At 44.2% G+C, this 21,430-nt stretch overlaps 1 protein-coding gene across 1 annotated transcript; it reads right to left on the bottom strand.

Annotated features, from left to right (window-relative positions):
- Positions 1-5,169: 5,169 nt before the first annotated feature.
- ESM1 (endothelial cell specific molecule 1) lies at positions 5,170-15,060 on the bottom strand. The gene is made up of 3 exons (XM_056848889.1): positions 14,760-15,060; positions 7,029-7,184; positions 5,170-5,361 (listed from the first exon to the last, which is right to left on the bottom strand). Exons 1-3 carry the CDS (start codon positions 15,058-15,060, stop codon positions 5,261-5,263), a joined length of 558 nt encoding a protein of 185 aa, XP_056704867.1. The 3' UTR covers positions 5,170-5,260.
- Positions 15,061-21,430: the final 6,370 nt, after the last annotated feature.

The following is a 21,430-nucleotide window of genomic DNA, read 5'->3' as shown; positions in this document are numbered from 1 at the left end:
ACTAGATCTCGAGCCCCACTCAAAACCAAGTCCAAAGTCCCTTCCCCTCTGGTTGACTCTGTGACCAACTGTTCCAGTGTACAGTCATTAATTATGTCTAGGAAGCTCATTTCTACAGCATGATTCAAGCACATGTTTACCTAGTCATTATGAGGGTAGTTTAAGTCACCCGGTATCACAGAGTTATCTGTTTTAGTAATCTCTATCATTTCTTTCTCCATCTCAAGATCAGCCTCAAGGGTTTGATCAAGCAGATGATAGTACACCCCCACTTTTAAGTGAACACATGAACCAGCCTTATCCTGAATCAGACGCTTGGTCCTTCAAAGTTAGTATTGTCTACTCAGACTGGCAGCGGCTCTTTCACATCACCTACTTGCCTAGTCCCTTTAACTGGAGTTGCTGGAGATTGAACCTGGGACCTTCTGCATGCCAAGCAGATGCTCTACCACTGAGCCACAGCCCTTCTTCCATTAGGACCTAATATCTCCACCCATAACTATTCTGTCACAGATTTCATTTCCCTAATGTTTTCTAGCTTATTTGACTCTTCAAGCAGCACCTCCCCCAACATTCCCCTCTCTGTCCTGTCTACAGAGCTTATACCCATGGATGACCTTATCCCATCGATTTACCCAATTCTACCATGTTTCTGAAACATCCATGATATCTAAATTGTCACTTAGCACTACACACTCCAGCTCCCCCATCTTGGCTCAGAAGGTTATGGCACTGGTATATGGATACCCATAAATAATATGTTTCCTTCTCTGACAATCCTCACATCCCTCAGCCTCTTTGTCTCTTCATGTGGCCCTCCTTTGTCATCCTAGTCTCACTCCCAAGTTCTATTGTGCTCCTACCAATAATACCCTGAGTGTTTACACTTACATACCCTTTAGACTAAATTGTCCAAAACTGGTGGATCTCCAGCTCCTGTTAGCTTTCCACTTGGGATACATTTAAAAGCTGCTCTGCCACCCTTTTTGATTTTAAGTGCCAGCAGCATAGTTCCCCTTTGGTTCAAGTGAACCCTGTCTCTTTTGCACAAGTTTGGCTTGTCCCAGAAAGTCCCCCAGTGCCTAACAAATCTAAGGGGGTTACCGCACTTTGTATTCCCAGCAATGTATTAAGAGTTTGAAAATGTTATAAAAAACATCGGGGGTTACCGCACTTTGAATCCCCAGCAATGTATTAAGAGTTTGAAAATGTTATAAAAAATACTGTTCGCACTTTCTATGTATTCCCACCGATGTATTACGAGTTTGAAAACATTATAAAAAATACTGTTTGCACTTTGCTTGGCCCCTTTAGCTGTGACGACGTCTTCCAACCATTTATTAGCCGTGGTATCCAAAAAACCTTTTAAAGCGATGCTTTTTATAACATTTTCAAACTCTTAATACATCGCTGGGAATACAAAGTGCGGTAACCCCCATCGCTTTAAAAAATAGTTTTTGGATACCACGGCTAATAAATGGTTGGAAGATGTCTTCACAGCTAAAGGGGCCAAACAAAGTGCGAACAGTATTTTTTATAACATTTTCAAACTCTTAATACATCGCTGGGAATACAAAGTGCTGTAACAGCCTAAGTCTTTCCTCCCAGCACCACTTTCTCATCCACGTCATGTGTTCAGACCCCTAATCTGTGCTTTTCTAGCTGGTCCTGGTCATGGAACCAGTAAACGTTCTGAGAACACTAGTCTGACACTGAAACACTCACACCACACAGACTCTCTAATAGATAACTAGGAACAGTCTTCTGTAGTATTCATTCAGTTTCTCCACCCCACTCCACGGAAATTAGGACTAATCACACTTTAGGAGCTGTAATATGAGGTAGAAACTCAGACATATGAATTGTATGTCTGCTTCAGGAGATGCTCTGTGTAAAGTATTTAAACTTAATGTCTGTGCAGAAACAAAAAAAGAACAATCTGTTTTATGTTTTATTGAACAATAATAAAAGGTATACACTTACAAAACAAGTTTGCTTATTACATGTGCATTTAAGGAGCCATCATAGTCATCTGTATTTGGCAAAGAACAAGAGTTAAATTCATGTTAATATTCACAGCGCTATTTAAATAAACTCTCTCATTATGTCCATCAAACCAGACGAGAATCTTGCTTCTCTTGATTCTGCTCAAAAATTTCCTGGAGAAGCATCAGATTTTAACTTGCAGTTGCTTTCTAATGGTCCATTTTCTGACAGAGGGATTGTTGGCACTTCTGACAGAGGGATTGTTTGCACTTCTGTAATGTTGGTTGTGTTGGCTCCTTCCTTATAAACTCCTGTATTCAGATGCTGAACTCATCTTCCATATGGTCTAAATTTTGGGCTATTGAAAGGTGGAGCAATTGGCTTAGCACCAACAAATACATGGTAAGAGAAAGGGCCACCCAATGCAGTATTCATACTTCAGTTGTCTGATCAAAGCAAGAGGGAAGGGAAGGGCAAGTTCTCTTCAGTTCTTCGTCACACTGCATCCCTTTGGTGATAGGTACTTGGTCCAAGAATGGCCAGCACCACCTTTTCAGGAGATCTCCTGGATATGCTTCAATAAGTACAGGGCTGGCAAGTGCATTGTGCTCACAGTTCATAGATTCAACCCAATAAATTAAGGCTGACTGACTTTTCTGTCATTTTCTTTTTAACTGTTGTTGCTAGAGCCATCATTTTGTAATGTCCCCCTTATACTGTTGTTGCTACATACATCATAAAACATGCCACTGAAAGATTTTAAAATTATTTATGTCTTCAAACCGGTGATAAGTTTCTTCCTGTAACTACTATGGTCTCCAGCAAAAATCATCATCTGCACTCCAGATTTCATAATATTTTTTTCCTGGCTGGTTTTTATTGTTCACTATTATTATTTGTTATAATGTTTACATATTATCAATAGCCTGTATAATTTACTTCGCACAAGAAATATTCCATATCATCATAACATATTATCATAGTTCTATCTCTGGTAAATTTGAAATGACCAATACATACAGTGCAAACTGAGTTTTTTTTTAATGTGAAAGATTACTTTTTAATCCATTAGTTGTCAAATAGATAAAGTCTGAGGGAACAAACTCCTGAATGAAATTCAAATTTGTTGAATTTAAACAGCCTCTATGAGTTCAGGATTACAAAATTAGGCCACAATCCAGTACAAAATTTAATGTCTTTATATCCGCTGATATCTTTTCAATTGAGTTATGCTGGATTATGGGCATACAATTAAAACCCGTGCATGAAAAAAACAAAAAGAAATCTTGTGGCAAATGTTTTACAGATTGGCTAGAGGCCTCTTTATTAGAGGCATGAAATTAATTCTCAGCCAAAAATGAGTTGGATCCAGCCAGTTTTTTCATTCAGTCTCACCCAGTTCCCCTCCATGCTACACCCCTTGTCCCACATGGCTTTTGCACTTGCAGGTTTCATGATCCCATAGCTTTGTTCAGTAGTCAGAGGGACTCCCTTTTTCTTTTTTTCAGCAGAAGAAAAACTGTCTGGATCCAACCCAATATATACACAGCAGAGGGAAAGAAAAGAAATTGTGGGGTTAAAAGGCCAGAAATTCAGGAAGTATTAGCTTCAGATGTTTATGATACTTCTGTGCAAAGCTCAAATGTACCCAAGACAAGCACAGTGACCACAACAGTGGTAACTGATGATAAGTTAACCTAGAGAACAACCTTGAACAGGTCTACTCAAAATCCTATTCAAGTTTATTCAGTGGGGCTTACTCCCAGGAAAATGTTTTTTAGGATTGCACTGTTAGTTATATTAAGTAATTCAGTACTGCTAGGGACTCAGAAAAGGTATCTGGTTGAGTTGATAGTCAAACCTGATGATGAATTCTAATTGCTGGATCCTACCTTTTTATATTCTTCTGCTGAAAGGAACAAGACAAATTCGTAATCCTGTACATCAAAAACTAATCTTATACTCAGCAGTGTATTCCACTGAGTTCAATTGAGTTATTCTCAAGTATGTATGGGTAGGATTGCAGTCTTCATCTTCAGAATTAACTCAGGGGCACCCAATGAAATACGGAAACACTTCTTTACTGAAGCACAGATAGCTTTAAAATGTAGGTTAAACAGCAGCCTGAACAGCCCATTTTAACTCAAGTTCCTCAGAACCTAGACGTTAAAGCAGGGTCAGTACTTGGATGAGAGACCACCCAGGAAAACCAAGATTGTTACACAGAGAATGGTAGTGGCAAACCATCTCTGCTTCGCTCTTTCCTGGAGTGTCCCATGGATGGGATTCTCATGGGTCAGTTAGGACTTGATGACATGTTCTTCTTTTTTAAAAAACATTCATGGAGGAGAGGTCCATCAATAGTTACTAGCCATGGTGACTAAAGGGAAGCTCCATATTCAGAGGCATCAAACCTCTGAATCACAGCGCTAGGAGGGAGCATTGGGGGAAGCTTTAGCATCTATGCCCAGTTTGTTGATCCTCCAAGGCAAATTGGTTGGCCGCTGTGTGAAATAGGATGTTGTACTAGATGGATCAGTGATCTGATCCAGCAGACTGTGTTTATGTTCTTCTGTTCTCATTTGAGGCTCATGATTCCGAAGGGGTAATAATGCAAGTCTGTTGCAACAACAATAATTGGAATCTCGTGACACGTCAAAGATCAACATTTGATTCCTGAATCATTGACTTTTGTGGATTAGAGCCCACTTCTTCAAATGCATTGAGCAAGTCCTTAGTTTAGTGAAGTGGGTTTTAGTTTCCAAAAGTTTATGCTGGAATAAAACTGTGAGCATTACTTCTGAGTAAATGTGCATGGGATTTCATTGTTAACCACTCATTTTGCCTCAATCAGTCCTGTACATTATTATTATTATTGCATTACTAAGGATGTCAGTTATAAATGTTGGATTTTCTGACATCCCAACACCATAAATTTCACAATTTTACATGAGCATGAGGAATACTATGTGTAGGGCTTGCACAACTGAGATGCCTGATTTTTAAAGGTTTTTTTTTTCAGTTTTGTTAATATTTTACATTCAACAGTTCATAATAGATTTTACTATTCAAATGCTTATCAGATCTTAAACATCATATACACTATACACAGTCCGTTGAAAGTTTGCTCCCTCCCTCCCCCCCCCCCCCACTGAAGATACGTAGATTTTTACACATTTCCTTTGCTGGAGATCTACCTTTCTTAAAGTGATCTGTGAACATCCAACAGTTCTGAAGAAAGAAAGTTTGAAAGTCCTGCACATGTGGCCTGATATCAACGAGGATTTAGCCATTTTATTATTGGTGAGTGAACAGCTTTCTCTTTGGCAATGTCCTCTTTTACAGAATTTCCATCTCCAGATGCCATGTCGTTGTCTGAAAGTTAAAAAGGGGGGAAAACTGATCAATAACTTTTTCCAAATATTTGCATTTGGTAAAGACGTTTAGAGAGAGAGAAAAACACATTGGATTGGTCCAATTAAAAAAAATTGTACTTACAGTGTAATCCTAAACAGAGTTACACCCTTCTGAGCCCATTGATTTAAAAGAGCGTAGAACAGTATAAATAGGGTTGCCAACCTCCAGGTGGTGGCAGGCGATCTCCTGCTATTACAACTGATCTCCAGCTGATTGAGATCAGTTCACCTGGAGAAAATGGCTGCTTTGGCAATTGGACTCTACGGCATTGAAGTCCCTCCCTGTCCCAAACCCCGCCCTCCTCAGGTTCTGCCTCAACCTTATGCATGGGGGTGACAGTCTTTCTGGCAGCCATGGAGAAGAAGAAGAGTTGGTTTTTACACCCCGCTTTTCTCTACCGAAAGGAGTCTCCCCACACACACACACACACACACACACACTGCAGGCCCCTTGTGAGGTAGGTGAGGCTGAGAGAGTTCTGAAAGAACTATCAGTAGCCCAAGGTCACCCAGCAGGCTGTATGTGGGGAATCAAACCCGGTTCTCCAGATTAGAGTCCGCTGCTCTTACACTACACTGGCTCTCCCAGTTGCATGCACTGCCGTACACTGTCAAGGAAAGGCTGGTGGTGGTGCAGGTGATGGGAGGGCTTGCAAGCGGGTGGGGGGCACAGTTGGGAGGCACGAGGGCGGGTAGGCTGGAAGAGAAGTGCAAGCAGGGGAGGAGGCCCCCTGTGCAATCTCTGCTCAGTGCCCCCAAATCATGGTAACATCCACCAAAGTCAAGCATCCCTTTGGTAATGACATGTGGCACCATCTCTCAAAAAGTTTTGCATGAGCGCAAGAGCGTAGCAGTGGTGTCCTGTGCTTCCCATTCATTTCAATGTGCCTACAGTAGGAACTTGTGCCGGGAAGAAAATCTACAGTGTCTAGAGTTGCCAATCTCTAGGTACTAGCTGGAGATCTCCTGCTAATTTACCTGATCTCCAGCCGATAGAGATCAGTTCACCTGGAGAAAATGGCTGCTTCGGCAATTGGACTCTATGGCATTGAAGCCCCTCCCCTCTGCAAAATCAACGGTGTCTAGAGTTGCCAATCTCTAGGTACTCTTCTATGAAGATTTGTTGCAGTTCATTGTTGGATACTTGTACCTGTATGGGACTGTTTATACCAAATTCCCTTGCCATTCTTCTATGAAGATTACTCATAGTGGAACATTTGAGACTTGTACCCTTTAGGACTGTTAACATAGGATTGTATATAGATTTGTGTGTTGTATGTCATTCACTGCACTTAATACACCTTGTTTTTGTAAACTTGTGATTGATTGATTGATTGAATATCATCAGCCTTTCCTGTACTTAGTTCCTTACCTGTGGTAGTAGTACAGAGGTGTATATTTTGGTTGCTTAATCTCTAGGTACTAGCTGGAGATCTCCTGCTAATTTACCTGATCTCCAGCCAATAAAGATCAGTTCACCTGGAGAAAATGGCTTCTTCGGCAATTGGACTCTATGGCATTGAAGCCCCTCCCCTCTCCAAACCTCACCCTCCTCAGGCTCCGTCCCAAAAACCTCCCACCGGTAGCAAAGAGGGACCTGGCAACCCTAACAATGTCTGAGCTTACCTGTATGTGAAATTAATTGCCGTCTATTAGGGGGTTTTGATGCCGCCAGTTGGAAAAACGAGAACTTTAAACACTTTCCAGTTACTCGGTCACATATTCCAGACTGACAATTGCATGTTCGCCTGCATTCTAGTCCATAGGTGCCATAAGGACATTCTGGAAGGAAAAAAAGTTAAACATCAACACATCTGTTAATGCAGTTTCTCATGGAGGAAATGCTGTGATGTTTATCTTATTCTTTTTTAAAAATATGAATTATTCATCTTAAAAAAACGAATTGCAGTACAATCCTAAGAGGGGGCTGAATTGGTTCAGGGAGCCGACAGACCCTTATACTAGCATATATCTGATATACGCTGGTGTAAGGGCCAGTAACGCCAGTGCAGGACCCCAGTGTTGCTGCGCAACCCTAGCCTGGATGCCCAACCACTCACGAGGTAGGGCACGCAGCATGGAACACTATCTGACAACTCGCTGCCATACAGCCTTAGACTGAGCACTGAGGCACCTTGGTGGCGGGAATAGCACAGAGAGGGCACTTTTAGCACTACCAGGCGAGTCCTTTGCACCAACACCCAACAGGGAGAGCAAAGTCCACACTCTGTGGCTGACCTCTTCCACTTCTGAACTCTAACAGGTACCCCATCTCCAGAGGTAGGACCCAAAGGGTAAGCACTGACAGGTAAGCATAGGGTTGCCAGGTCCTTCTTCTCCTCCGGCAGGAGGCCGTTTTGTTGAAAGTGCGAGTGCGCGCGCCGATACATGTGTATCACTTCCGGTTTAGAACTTTACCACTCAAACGAAGAGGTATAAGGCCCCTCGCAAGGTGGAACTTCCATTTCTAAACCGGACATTGCGCGCGCGGTGTGCACGCATGTGCACGTTTGCCCGCCGACCCTCAGGTAGTCGGCAGGCAGAGGGGCAAATTGGCGGGGGTTTGCCCGCCACCAGCGGGCACCTGGCAACCCTAGGTAAGCAGGGGTCTGTTTCACCAACTCCCTTTCCCTCCACCAGTGGTCAGGAGCTGCCTGGGCAACGCCGCATCCCGCACCTGAGCACAGCAGTGTGGCAATGTGGCAGAAGGAGCCACAAGATCCACCACCACCACCACCATGAACCATTACACCAAGGGGGTGAGACAGCTGCCAGGGGAGCAAGCCCAGGTTTTCTGCTCTGCAAGGGGCTGACAGCTCATTCAATTGCCAGGCTCCCCTTGAAACAGGGTGCTTTGTTGGGGGGGGGGCAGGAGAGCCCTACCATGTTCAGTGGAGTGGGGTAATCACACAATTCTTGAACTCATTCCCTTGCAGGAGCATAGCCCAGTGGAGCAGCTGCTGAGCAGAATCCAGCATTTGCTGGTGCTCGAGAGACGTATGTCACACAGGTGAGGGTGTTTTGGATTATGCCAACCTCTGCCGGGGGGGGGGGAGTTGCACAAGTGTACCTTCCCATGGGCTCTGAAGATGCCAACTAAGGGTGTGACCAATCACCCCCCCTCTCCTGCGTTGGCCAAGCCCCCTCCCCAGCACCCAATCATAGTCCTCCAGCCCTACAAAAACCTCAGCCAGGCTACCCAACAACTCACAAGGTAGGGCAACCCCGATGGGCATGTTAGTGCCCTCCAAGGGATATTTGGCCCCTTGTTGTAGCTGCATATCTCTCTGTTTTGTCATCCTGCAGGTGACAATCCAACAGGGCAGGCGCAGGCTCAGACCACTGTCTCCCCAGCCCCACTGTGTCCTGGCCACAGACCAAGCCAGCCTTCGGAAGTCAACAACTGTCTGCAACCTGCTGCCCTTCGTGGTCCTCTTCCCTATTTGGATGGCACCCTGGGAAAGGAACACCCATTTCCCCTGAGGTTAAGACAAGATGGATTCTCGTTCTCTCAGCCCCTTTCCCCTAGTAGTCCTCCAATAAAGTGTCTTCAGTTGCCACAACTGTGCGTGTGTGAATATGGGTGCTGTCTGAGGGTGGGTGGGGAGGTTGGTGTCAAATGCAGATGCTTCAAACTCCCTGTGGTGCTTATTCTGCAAGTAATCAACACACATCTGTTTGCGCAGACCATTGGGTCCCCCTATGCTGTCGCCCCCTGAACAGTGAGCCCCCAGTTGATAGCAAACTCCATGCATGAAGGTCCTGCAGGATGTGGAGGGAACTCATCAAACAATCAGCTGGGTTTTTGGGTTCGTGGCTGCATTGGAGAGGGACGGGATAAGGTTGTGCCAACGATTAACATTAATTGGGAGGGGATTTGGAAAGATCACAAAGGATCAATGGAACATGGTCTGACCCTGTTTGCCTTGGTGTGTTCATGGGGGAGTGGAGCAGGTGGCGTGGTTTGTGAGAAATACCTTGCCCCCAGTATTAACAGTGGACAGCTGTGGAAATCATTGATGGTCAGTTTCAGGGGGTCTGGCCCTACGGAGGCTGGGAAGGGCCAAGTGGTTCCCAAGGGAAACCCTTCCTCTTGGGTGCTGCGTTCTGTCAGGCATGCTAGTGGCCAATGGGAATAGTCCTGCGGGTTGGTGGAGTTTCCCAAAGAGCAGTGTAAGCGTAAGCGGGCTCTGTTGATCCTGCGCCTGCTACCTTAGATTGGTTCTGCCTGCCCTGTCCGTCATGGCCCCACCGCCTCACAACACCTGTCTGGGACACTACGGCCTGGCTGATGGGGACCCTGGTGTGGTTGTGGCTCCTGAAACCTAGCAAGTTAATTTTCCTGCTGGCCACTGCATAACCAAACCCTTTAGGGAGTGGATTAGTGGCCCCACGGTGACACCACAGCTGGTCTCAGTGGGTGCAGACACCTCACAGGATTGCTCTGCCCATGTTTAGGTCTTGCTGAGGCTACACAGGGCCAGTTCTAAGAACATAAGAAGGCCAGTGGTCCATCTAGTCCAACATCCTGCATCACACAGTGGCAAACCAGGGGCAACAAACAGGGCATAAATGATATGGTTTTTAAGAAGAGGTTAGATGGCCATCTGACAGCAATGCCAATTCTGTGACCTTTGGCAGATGATGAGAGGGAGGGCATCTTGGTCATCTTCTGTGCATGGAGTAGGGATCACTGGGGGTGTGGCGGGGAGGTAGTTGTGAATTTCCTGCATTGTGCAGGGGGTTGGACTTGATGACCCTGGTGGTCCCTTCCAACTCTATGATTCTATGATATGGCCTTCCCCTGATGCTGCCTCCTAGACTGAGATTCAGACAAATACCCTTGCAAACAGTAAAATAATAGAAATCTTTGCATTCTTACAAGAAGAAGAAGAAGAGTTGGTTTTTATATGCCAGCTTTCTCTGCCGCTTAAGGAAGACTCAAACCGGCTTACCATCGCCTTCCCTCCCCCTCCCCAAAACAGACACCCTGTGAGGTAGGTGAGGTTGAGAGAGCTCTAGGAGAGCTGTGACTAGCCCAAGGTCACTCAGCTGGCTCCATGTGTAGGAATGAGGAAACCAACCCGGTTCACCAGGTTAGCCTCCTCCGCTCATGTGGAGGAGTGGGGAATCAAACCCGGTTCTCCAGATTAGAGTCCACCACTCCAAACCACCACTCTTAACCACTACACGACACTGGCTCTCTTATACAAATACAAGGAATATAAAGAACTATCTATGTGTACACCGAAATGTATTTATTTGCTCATATTTAAACATAATGGTTAATGAACGTTATTAAACTTCTTGACTCATTAACCAATCAAGTGCAAGTTTATTCAAACTTTATTCCTGCTAAGCTCAATTAACTTTAATGCCACATAAGCATAGGTAGCGTTACCATCAAAGTGTGCCTGCAACATTAGTATCACAACTTGGATTTTTCAAAATATTTTACAATTTGAAATGGAACAAAACCCTACCCAGATCCCCAATAACTGTTGGTCATTATTATTCTCATTTAACAAAAGAAGAAATCAAGGAGAAGATACTGGCAAGAATCCTACCAGCTTTTCCAATGGGAAAGAGGGTCCCCCTTTTTGACCACCGAGAAGGCTACGCTGGGGATTATGGGACCTGTGTGGACAGGTTGATGGCTACGGTGAGAAGGCACTGAGCAGAAAAACTGAAAGGATCCAACTCAGAGACTGGCACGGTGATTCGTTGAGAGGACAGATCAAGCACCAAACAACACAGTACGATTTTGATGTGTTCTGGCCAGTTCCTCGACCTGGCTTTGAATCTGCCAGAGAATTCCCTACCAAGAACTAATTTCCCAAGTTTATGGGGCTCCAGTTTGGATCAGGTCACAGTGCACAGAGAGAAGGGGTTTCAGTCTCCCCTGGGTGCTGTTTTCCTCGCCAGAAATGGCCTGGGGTGGTATTTGTCCTGTTGGGGGCTGCACATGGACTGATAGACTGCATGTGCTATTTGTAGGGTTGCCAGGTCCCTCTTCGCCACCAGCGGGAGGTTTTTGGGGCAAAGCTTGAGGAAGGCGGGGTTGGGGAGGGACTTCAATGCCATAGAGTCCAATTGTTGAAGCAGCCATTTTCTCCACGGTAACTGATCTCTATCAGCTGGAGATCAGTTGTAATAGCAGGAGATCTCCAGCTAGTACCTGGAGGTTGTCAACCCTAGCCGTTTGCAGGAACTTACATTGACGTATGTCTTTTGGATTTTATATCTAAAGTCTTGCAGCAACTTTTTAGCTTCTCTGCTACTACAGTGAGAAACAATTGCTTACTATTTCCACCACCCCCCCTTTTTGGTATATTTTCCTTTATAACTTTAATCAGTGGTGTAATTTTCTGTAGTCAAGAAGCACTGAGGAATTTTGAATGAAGAGTACCGCAGAACTGCGTGGCTCTGCCCCATTTTGGTAAGCAAGGCTGCATAATTTAATTAATCAGCTAAAAGGTTCAGTTGATTGATAGCTAGGGGACTAATCAGTGAGGCTGAATATTACAGGCATACTTATTTACTTTCAGGGACTATTTTGGTTCCAGGGTGTGACTGTAATAGGAATTGAAAAAGGAAATATTAAAGAAAGCCTTTCCTTCCAACCACAAATGGTAGTTTCTCTTCATTAAACTGTAATGTGCCTTGGACTATCTCAAAAGAGGCTTTAGTAATATGCAGACTTACTTAGGGCAGATGATTATCAAACCCAAAAACTGAGCCCAATTTCACAGCACTGGCTGCGGCTTTCAATGCAGCTGTGCAAAGCATTTTTGGGTTCTTGCAGTTAAAGCATACCTGGGACTTTGATGCAAGTGTGAAAAAACTTGCACTAGTCAAAATGTTCATTTGAATGACAAAATGTCTGTTTCTCTTTCTATAATACCTATCAGATATTCACATAACCGGTACAAGACAGGCTCAAAACAATTAAACACTCCAGATCCCTCTTCTGCAAGATTCTTTGCACAGACCCTTTGCTGGATGTGGGACTGCACTTGTGAATGGGTGTTAAGAACATAAGAAAGGCAGTGCCGGATCAGACCAAGGTCCATCAAGTCCAGCAGTGTGTTCACACAGTGGCCAACCAGGTGCCTCTAGGAAGCCCCCAAACACCTGCAGCAGCATTATCCTACCTGTGTTCCAAAGCACCTAATATAATAGGCATGCTCCTCTGATTCTGGAGAGAATAGGTAAGCATCATGACTAGTATCCATTTTTACTAGCAACCATGAATACCCCTCTCCTCCATGAACCTGTCCGCTCCCCTCTTAAAGCCTTCCACGTTGACAGCCATCACCACTTCCTGGGGCAAGGAGTTCCACAATTTAACTATGTGTGTTAAATTGTTGTAAGACTACCCAGCTCTTTCTGGGACTTTGCACATGTGAAATAAACTGCAGTGGGTCCACTTAGGTATCTGGGAATAAATATGGGATTGGATTTAGCCTGCCCCCCATGAAACAGCTAATTGGCAGGATTGTGCCTTGTTTTATAGGACTATACACATACAGCACCACCATTGCACACAGGCAGAATCGGATTAGGGCCTAAGCCTACAGTCTTATGCAGCAGACCATCTTAGAAGTCAACACAGAAACCAGAAGGAGTTTATGATTTGCATAAGGTGCTTTTTGATGACAACCAAGGCATTGCTTCTTTACCAACGAAGAAAAGTGCAGTTGTACCACGGCAAATGTGTTGATTATCCCTCAGACTTTGGTTCTCAATTCATGTATGTAGGAAAGGGTGCTGCTAACTTGACATGGGATTCACTTTCCAAGGAAAGTATCTGGACTTTGAGGCAGCATGATACAAATGTGGCATTACCCATTGGGGAATTATTGAAGCAACTGTAGTGCCATAAATTCTGTTGCTTTGGGTTATTTTTGCTTTATACAATAAGAATGTCCTTCATTATGTACCATTACCTACCAAAATTGTAGCTTTCTGAAGTCAGTGTCACAACTTACATCATTTTCAAAATGTGTATGTAAAAATGTAATGGTGTATGTGTGTTTGCTGTGGGAAGTTAGGAAGCGTTTGTTAGCTTGCTAGCAGAGTCCCATTAATAATAATAATGCCCGTCTTCTCCATCAAAAGTATGGCAGTTTTATCAGTGGGACTCGCAGGATCTTTGAAGAATCCAACCTGCCCCCCTTCCCCAAAAAAGGCAGGCACTGTAAGAACAGAAGAAGACTGCATGCACATACTGTACTTTATTGTACAAAGAGTCTCTCTACTACACGATTCCGAGAAAAGTGTAGAGATTGACTCTTTGTACAATAAAGTACAGTAATGTGCTTGCAGTCTTCTTCTGGTAAAAGTGGTAGAATTACGGATTGCTTCACTTAAGACTGAAGGAAGAGGATTGTATGTAGTAATGCTCCTCCATGGAACTTTTAAAAAAGGTATCTGCACGAGGAAATCCATTGGAGAAAAAAGATTAACAGCGCTTTCTCTGTGATGTGCTGATTTACTACATGCAAGGAACTTTTATGAGGGGAAACCTGAAAAAAAATGACTCACACAGCCAGAAACAATCTGAAATGGGGTAACCTAGATTCAGCCACCATATGCTGAACCTTGCTCTGCTAAACACGTAGAGTGTTGTTCAGGCCAACCTGGACTGGTATCTCCAGCTGTACCAAACACCTTTTAGGTGCTAGGGAAGGGAGATCTGGACTCAAAAGTCTTACAGCAACAATCTTAAGGATGGTGGGAGATGAAGGAATGAGGAATTCTTCGCCTGGTGCAAGGACTCCATATCTACTTTAGTGGATTTGGGAGTTCTCACTACACAATTCTGGCTGTTGTAGAAAACCACTTGCACACTTGCTCTGTCAAAGACACAGATCAGTGCCAAAAACCATTGTCTTCTCTTTATGGCCCTGCCCTGAGATCACCCGTGGATCGCAGAGCTCCCAATCAAGCAGACAAATGTGCCCTTTGCCCTGTCAATAAAACCAACAGGATCTCTTAGGCAAAGAGCTGGCTGACTTAGGAAGGGGTTAAGTCCCAGATTGGTTAGGCAAATCATTGCCCGTCAGCCTTGATTCTCCATACACAAAACAGAGAAAAGGTGACCTACCTGATGGAATGGTTGTGAGGTTAAGAGTTAAGCAAGCTGTGCATGAATGATCTGGAATAAATTATCATTTGCATCTGTTTCGTTTTTTGGATGCATTTTTCACCGTGCCAGGGCAATACGCAAACTGTAGCCGTTTTTCTCTATCTTAAGTCCTAATTGCACATTTTCTGTGAGCCATTCCCAACCTCTATACATTGGAGCCTTTCCATCATTGCCATGACAACCATCTCCAAGCTCCCACTCTTTACCTTTGCAGATACCAAACTCATCCCCAAAGTCATCTTCTTCGGAATAAAACTGGCACTTCAGTCCGGGGCCGCATTTGACTCCGTCCATACCCGAGACGGTCCGGTAGCAAGTCTCCCCCAAGGCTGCAGCGCATACCCTGCAGCAACCGCAGTCATCCAGCACTGTCCGCTTACAGTGCAGAGGGTTCTTGCATTCAGTGCTCTCACAAGGCTCCGGGCAGTCTACTGCATATTTCCCACTCCAAGTAGATCCAGCACGCATGGGTACCAGTAGGAGGAGGAAGACTAAGACACTCTTCATCTCTTTGGTGGCTGGAAGTCCAGTTCCTTGGGAAACAGGTTGAGAGTTCAGCGCGGTGGTCCTCTGCTGCAAAGTGCGACGGTGAGGAACCAGAAGTAGTAGCTGAAGATCAGCTTACCGTTTTCTTTAGCTTTATACAGCCGCGTTGCCCACAAGGGCCCGTCGTCAGTTTCCTCAATCTGGCAGTTCTGTCCTCCTGCCAGCCTCCCTTGTTTTACTTTGCGAAATCCAGGATGAAGGCTGGATTAGCACGCTGCTGCCATCCAGGAATTGAAAAGCCTGAGCTGATGTAATCTGTTATGTTTAGTTGGGTTGTTTTGCAATGAGGACTAAAAATTCTCTCACATCCGTCTCAAATGCTCAAGGACGTCTGCCAGAAAAGTGCTTTTTTTTGGGGGGGGGAGCAGTAGTAGGTTACATACCTTCCTTCAGGACAGCAATTGCTTTAACACTGGGTCTGTCCCTTGGCAAATAAGACCTTTCTCTTACTAAAGTCATTCCTAAAGGCGGTAGAAAAGATCATATATCTAACTGTATGGTTCCTGTGTTAATCTCATTTTCTGAACCCCTGCTTGCTTTGGTCATAAGGGAAGAGACTGATGCTTTAGAAAATGACAAAACACCTTTTAAAGTCAAACGAAAGTATTCCTGGAAACAAAAGAATAATCCTGTCAATATTTAGATTGATAGATAACTGGGAATTGCATTCAAAGGCCAGAGACAACAGAGTAAACAGATGTTAAGGCCTTGTGGTTTCATCTTCAAAAACCTCAGGTAGCTGACAGTTTAATAGTTTTCAGCCAGCCTGCAGTCTCCAGACTCAACATCCAGCTGTAGCCATTATTCTCTTCCAAAGCATCAAGAGATCCACTCTTCTTACCTGTACTCTTCTTACCTGCCCCTTTGGCTCCATTGAAGGGTGGAGGTATTCCCACCCCCACCCCCACCCCCCATCTCAGAAATTGAGAGGCTCCAGATTATAGCTGCCAGTTTACTGATCAATGTGTCAACTTGTCAAAGCAATTTCAAGACTGAGGCAGCAGAGCTCAATCAAAGTTAGGAGGCCAGAGACAGATACAATCTAGCCATCAAAAACTAGGGATATACGCAGACAATTTATTTGGGGTCATGTTTATTTCAATTTATTAATTCATTATTTCGTTTGAACTCTTTAAGAGCTTGGAGGAACCCTTTGGATTAGTTAATCAGTCCAGTTGCTGTTTCCAGGAAACAAATTTCTACCTGTAACTGCCCCATTCTTATAATCTAAATTGCTCTAAATTGCTAGAGACTTACTTTGAAAAACTGGTACACATATTTGTTGTAACATTATATTGATATAATCATATTCTAGTGCTGATTTAAAATATTCAAAGCCTCCTGTGGTGGGAGGAGGGGCAATCTCAAGGAAAATGGCTGCCATGTGGGTGAGGGAAATCTGAACTTTCCTGCCCACACAAAAGCCATCCAGGCTTTACTGTAATCTTTCCCAAAACTTTGGAGCAAAGGTAGTTTTGAGAAAGATTGGAGAAAAGCCACCGAAACCCAGGAGGTGCCTGGGGGGGAAGCAGGAAAGAAACCCACTTTCGGATAGCATTGAAGCCGAGGCAGATGTCTAGGGTTGCCTGGTCCCCACCCCCTCCACCGGCGGGAGGTTTTTGGGGGCGGAGCCTGAGGAGAGCAGGGTTTGGGGAGGGGAGGGACTTCAATGCCATAGAGTCCAATTGCCAGAGTGGCCATTTTCTCCAGGTTTCTGAGCAGCCTTCTGGCGCAGCTAGTGTGAATATTTAATTCTGTATTAGACTGCTACTATTGCATCTACAAAGACAAATTATTTAATATTTATGAAGATTCCAGCTGATGAAGCTGCAATTTTGCAGTGAAAACGCTTGAGAGCATCCGGACCGCGTTACTGTTGACTTCTTCATCCTTACCCAACTTTCCTTGTGCTACTTTTTTGAAGAAACAACCTAGAGATAAGACTTTTACTTACCTTGGAAAAGACTTTCCACTCTGGACTTGCTTGTATATATAGATTCACCGTTGTTTTCACTTGTTTGTAGATGTTACACGTCTTTCACAATATATGTTTGCATAGCTTGCTTGAGTATTGTTTATTGTGCTTGGTTTGAGCCCAGTGCTATATTTCCACTACTATCCTAGTAGTACTTGTGCATATTTCTCTCAGTCAGTACCCGGAGGTTGGCAACCCTACAGATGACACATGTGGAAGTCACCCAAAGCTGGATACTTTACTACAGTGAGGCTGAGGTGAACACTTGTCTATCCGGAGAGGTTGCTAAACCAATCATACAAGCCAGCACTGGAACAAGGCAAGACCCCCCACATACACCTTTATTTTCAATTTTTGATCGCATTCCTTCTCATCCTTACTCTGGCTGGGAAGTTAAAACATGTCCAGTGGGCTAATGAAATCTTGGTACAAACTGAGTAAGTAGTTGCGAAGGTCAGAAATAGCTGAGAGATTCTAGAGGGGGAACCAAGGGTCCGATTCAGTATAAGGCAGCTTCGTGTGTTCATGTGGGCAGCCATGTAAGCCTGTTGTTGTAAAACCAAAAAAAGGAATCTTGTCCAGGAGCCCATAGGGTTCTCAGGAGCCCTGTGGGTAACCATGCCCCCGTCACTGTTTTGAGGCTAACCTACCTCACAGGGTTATTGTCAACATAAAATGGAAGAAGGGAGATGCATGCACACTGCCTTAAACTCCTTGTAGGAAAGGCAGCATAAAAGGAGATTGTACCCTTCCAAAGGCCAGATTTGTAAAGGAGATACTTGTTGCTGAGACCCAGCATAAACCAACCCAGAAGAGGTAGATAATTTAGGTTAGCAAACTCAGACTAATAGTTGTTCAATCCTTTCTGGGAAAATGTCTGGGGGGAAACTGAATGTGGTTGTGAATGGAATATGAATGCATTAAACAAAAAAAGATAAAATAGATGAAAGATAACAAAACTCAATGCCAGGCAGTAAGAAATTAAGCACTGGGGATTCTTGACCGTGCCGTTCTTTTTTTTGGGGGGGGGGGAGATAAGTTCTGGTGTGGAGAGAACTGCTCCTTGGGGAACAAACATGATAATTGCTGGGAAAGGGACCCCATAGTGGTGTTTTTAGAACTTGTGCAGGACCAGGTAGGGCTTTTGCCCAGCAGGGCTTCTGATTGGCCACTGGAGATCTGATTGGCTGGGTGGATTTTGGCTGTGCAGCATGGTGTAGTGGTTAAGAGCGGAGGTTTGGAGCGGTGGACTCTGTCCTGGAGAACCGGGTTCGATTCCCCATTCCTCCACATGAGTGGCGGAGGCTAATCTGGTGAACTGGATTTGTTTCCCCACTCCTACACATGAAGCCAGCTGGGGTGACCGTGAGCCAGTCACAGTTCTATTAAGAGCTCTCTCAGCCCCACCTACCTCACAGGGTGCCTGTTGTGGGGAGGGGAAGGGAAGGTGATTGTAAGCCGGTTTGACTCTGCCTTAGGTGGTAGAGAAAGTCGGCATATAAAAACCAACTCTTCTTCTTCTTCTTCTTCTTCGCTTCAGCAGCAGCTGCTGCCACCACAACACAAAGATCTTCCCTGCATGAGTGAAGACAAGTTGTGTGTACGCAAGACATTATTTGTAAACAATATGGGAACTTTACAGGGCATCCTGTTAAGCAGAGCTTCTACCTGAAATGCTGAAGAACTACTGTTAGAGTTATGCATAACCACCCTCCCTGACATTTTGTGGGTGGCTCCGCCTCCTGCAGCAGCCATTTTGTGGTTGGTTCCGCCTCCCGTGGCAGCCATTTGTGGTTGTGCCTACCACCCCGTGTCAAAATTCCAAGGGTACCCGCAGCCTCAAAAAAAGTGGGGACCCCTGGCTAAGGGCATGAATAACACTCCAAATTTAAAACATTTCAGATGTTTTAAGGGTTTAAATATCCCAGGTGTGCCTTGCAAGGGCAAAAAGCAGCCATATGTGATAGCATTTAGCTGGAAAATCTCCATAATTAATTGGTTCTTGTAGGTTATCCGGGCTGTGTGACCGTGGTCTTGGTATTTTCTTTCCTGACGTTTCGCCAGCAGCTGTGGCAGGCATCTTCAGAGGAGTAACACTCTCCTTCAGAGAGACACTGTCCTTCAGTGTTACTCCTCTGAAGATGCCGGCCACAGCTGCTGGCGAAACGTCAGGAAAGAAAATACCAAGACCACGGTTGCACAGCCCGGATAACCTACAAGAACCAATGAACTCTGACCGTGAAAGCCTTCGACAATATTCCATAATTAATGTTTGAAAGAGTGGGTTATTATCATTTCTAAATATATGTGCATTGAAAAAATGCTTCAAAGCATGCTGGAATCTTGATGATGACTCAAAGCCAAAACAGATGGTGGCAGAGACTGTGTATCTATGTAAATCATAAATTGCAGCCACAGTTCAGATCACGAATGGAAGATGGGTTTAACCCTTTAAACTCTGCTCAGTTTCACTCATTAACATTGGGCTCCCCGTGCAGTTGTTTTTAAGGGGAAAGACAGGTTATAAAGTAATGGGTCTTTGCTCCCCCCCCCCCCATAGAACTGCAAATAACAGCACGGGGAGCCCAGTTTCAATTAGAAAAGCCAAGCAGGGATTAATGGGTTAAATCCTCTCTTCCCTTTCCACCTGGTCCTGATCCAGCTACATGTGAACACTAAATTTTATGAACTGGTGGATATCAAAATGTCTATTTTGGCTAGGGTTGCCAGTTCCCTCTTTGGCACCAGAAGGAGGTTTTGGGGGTGGAGTCTGAGGAGAGTTTGGGGAGGGGAGTGACTTCTATGCCATAGAGTCCAATGGCCAAAGCGGCCATTTTCTCCAGGTGAACTGATCTTTATCAGCTGGAGATCAGTTGTAATAGCAAGAGATCTCCAGATAGTACCTGGAGGTTGGCAACCCTAATTTTGGCCCTCAGAAACCCTCATTATCTTCTCCCTTGGCAACAATTCTCCAACTCTGCCTCCACATTCTTCTCCTTTTGCTTTTCTCTGCCAGCGTCGTGTAATGGTTAAGAGCAGTGGTTTGGAAAAGTGGACTCTGATCTGGAGAACCGGGTTTGATTCCCACTCATCCACATGAGCAGCAGTGGCTAATCTGGTGAACTGGATTTGTTTTCCCACTCTTACACATGAAGCCAGCTGGGTGACCTTGGGCTAGTCACAGCTCTCTCAACCTCACCTACCTCACAGGGTGTCTGTTGTGGGGAGGGGAAGGGAAGCCGGTTTGACTCTGCCTTAAGTGGTAGAGAATGTTGACATATAAAAACCAACTCTTCTTATTATTATTCTAATGGTGCCCTTATTTAAGTGGTATGCAAGGATTACCATCCTATGCAGAGTTACCCGTTCCAAGTCCATTAAAGTCAGTGGGCTTTGTAGAGTGTAACTTTGCTTAGGATAGCACTGTTGGAGGTGTTTATTTGGGGGGCTGCCAGCAAGTGTGAGCCAGGACTTAGAAAGAGCCAGAGAAAGAAGTCTAAAAGGTCAGCATATAGAACGGCAATTATATAAGGGCAAGAACATTCTTTTCCAGTGCAGAGTTCAAGGCCTCTTCTGTAAATGTATTTAGGAAGTACTCATTGTGCAAAATACCAAACAATATTTGATGGGATGAAAGAGATTCCCGGCACTTTTCAATTTCCTCAAGGAAACTATCGTTACAAGGTGATAAAATGGAAACGTTAACACAGATGTGACAAAAAAAAACCCCAACCATTTAAAAAAACCTCCAGCAATAAATTCACATGGAATAGACCCAACATTATTTGGATCTGAATACTCTTCGTATTACATCTTTCCAGGTAGATCGCAAAACAAATATACTGCACATCATGAATGACATTAAAAACAGGGACATCAAATGGCACCGATGGCAGATAAGTTGCCTAATAAATTATACAAGATGAAGTGATATGGAAAGAAGACATTAGTTGAAAGCAGATTTGGTTTGAGGTTTATATTGACTCAAAATGATATCACAAATTAAATCATTCTAATAACCCATATATTTGTTATGGTATAGTGGTTAGAGTGTCAGACGGGTTTGGGAAACCCAGGTTTTGTGGTTTTGCAATTATTTACAAGTTGTGCATGGACATCATATCTGCCACTAGAAAAGTTGATACATTTTTTAAAATAGCAAATTCAGGGACAATTTAGACAACTTTTGAGTGTATTACAGTAAAGCAAGTTGACATGACGGTGACCAGTCTTGTGAATGCTGCCGGGCATTCCAGATTCAATATTAAGCAAACAGTATCAAGTGTATTCAAAGTGCAAAGCAACAATACGCAAACAAGGACTGTACACATAAACAATGGTGCTGAACCACAAAAG

Source organism: Euleptes europaea, chromosome 4, assembly GCF_029931775.1.
Source record: "Euleptes europaea isolate rEulEur1 chromosome 4, rEulEur1.hap1, whole genome shotgun sequence".
In the NCBI taxonomy this organism is placed as follows: Eukaryota; Metazoa; Chordata; class Lepidosauria; order Squamata; family Sphaerodactylidae; genus Euleptes; species Euleptes europaea.
This window is presented reverse-complemented; position numbering and strand designations above follow the sequence as displayed.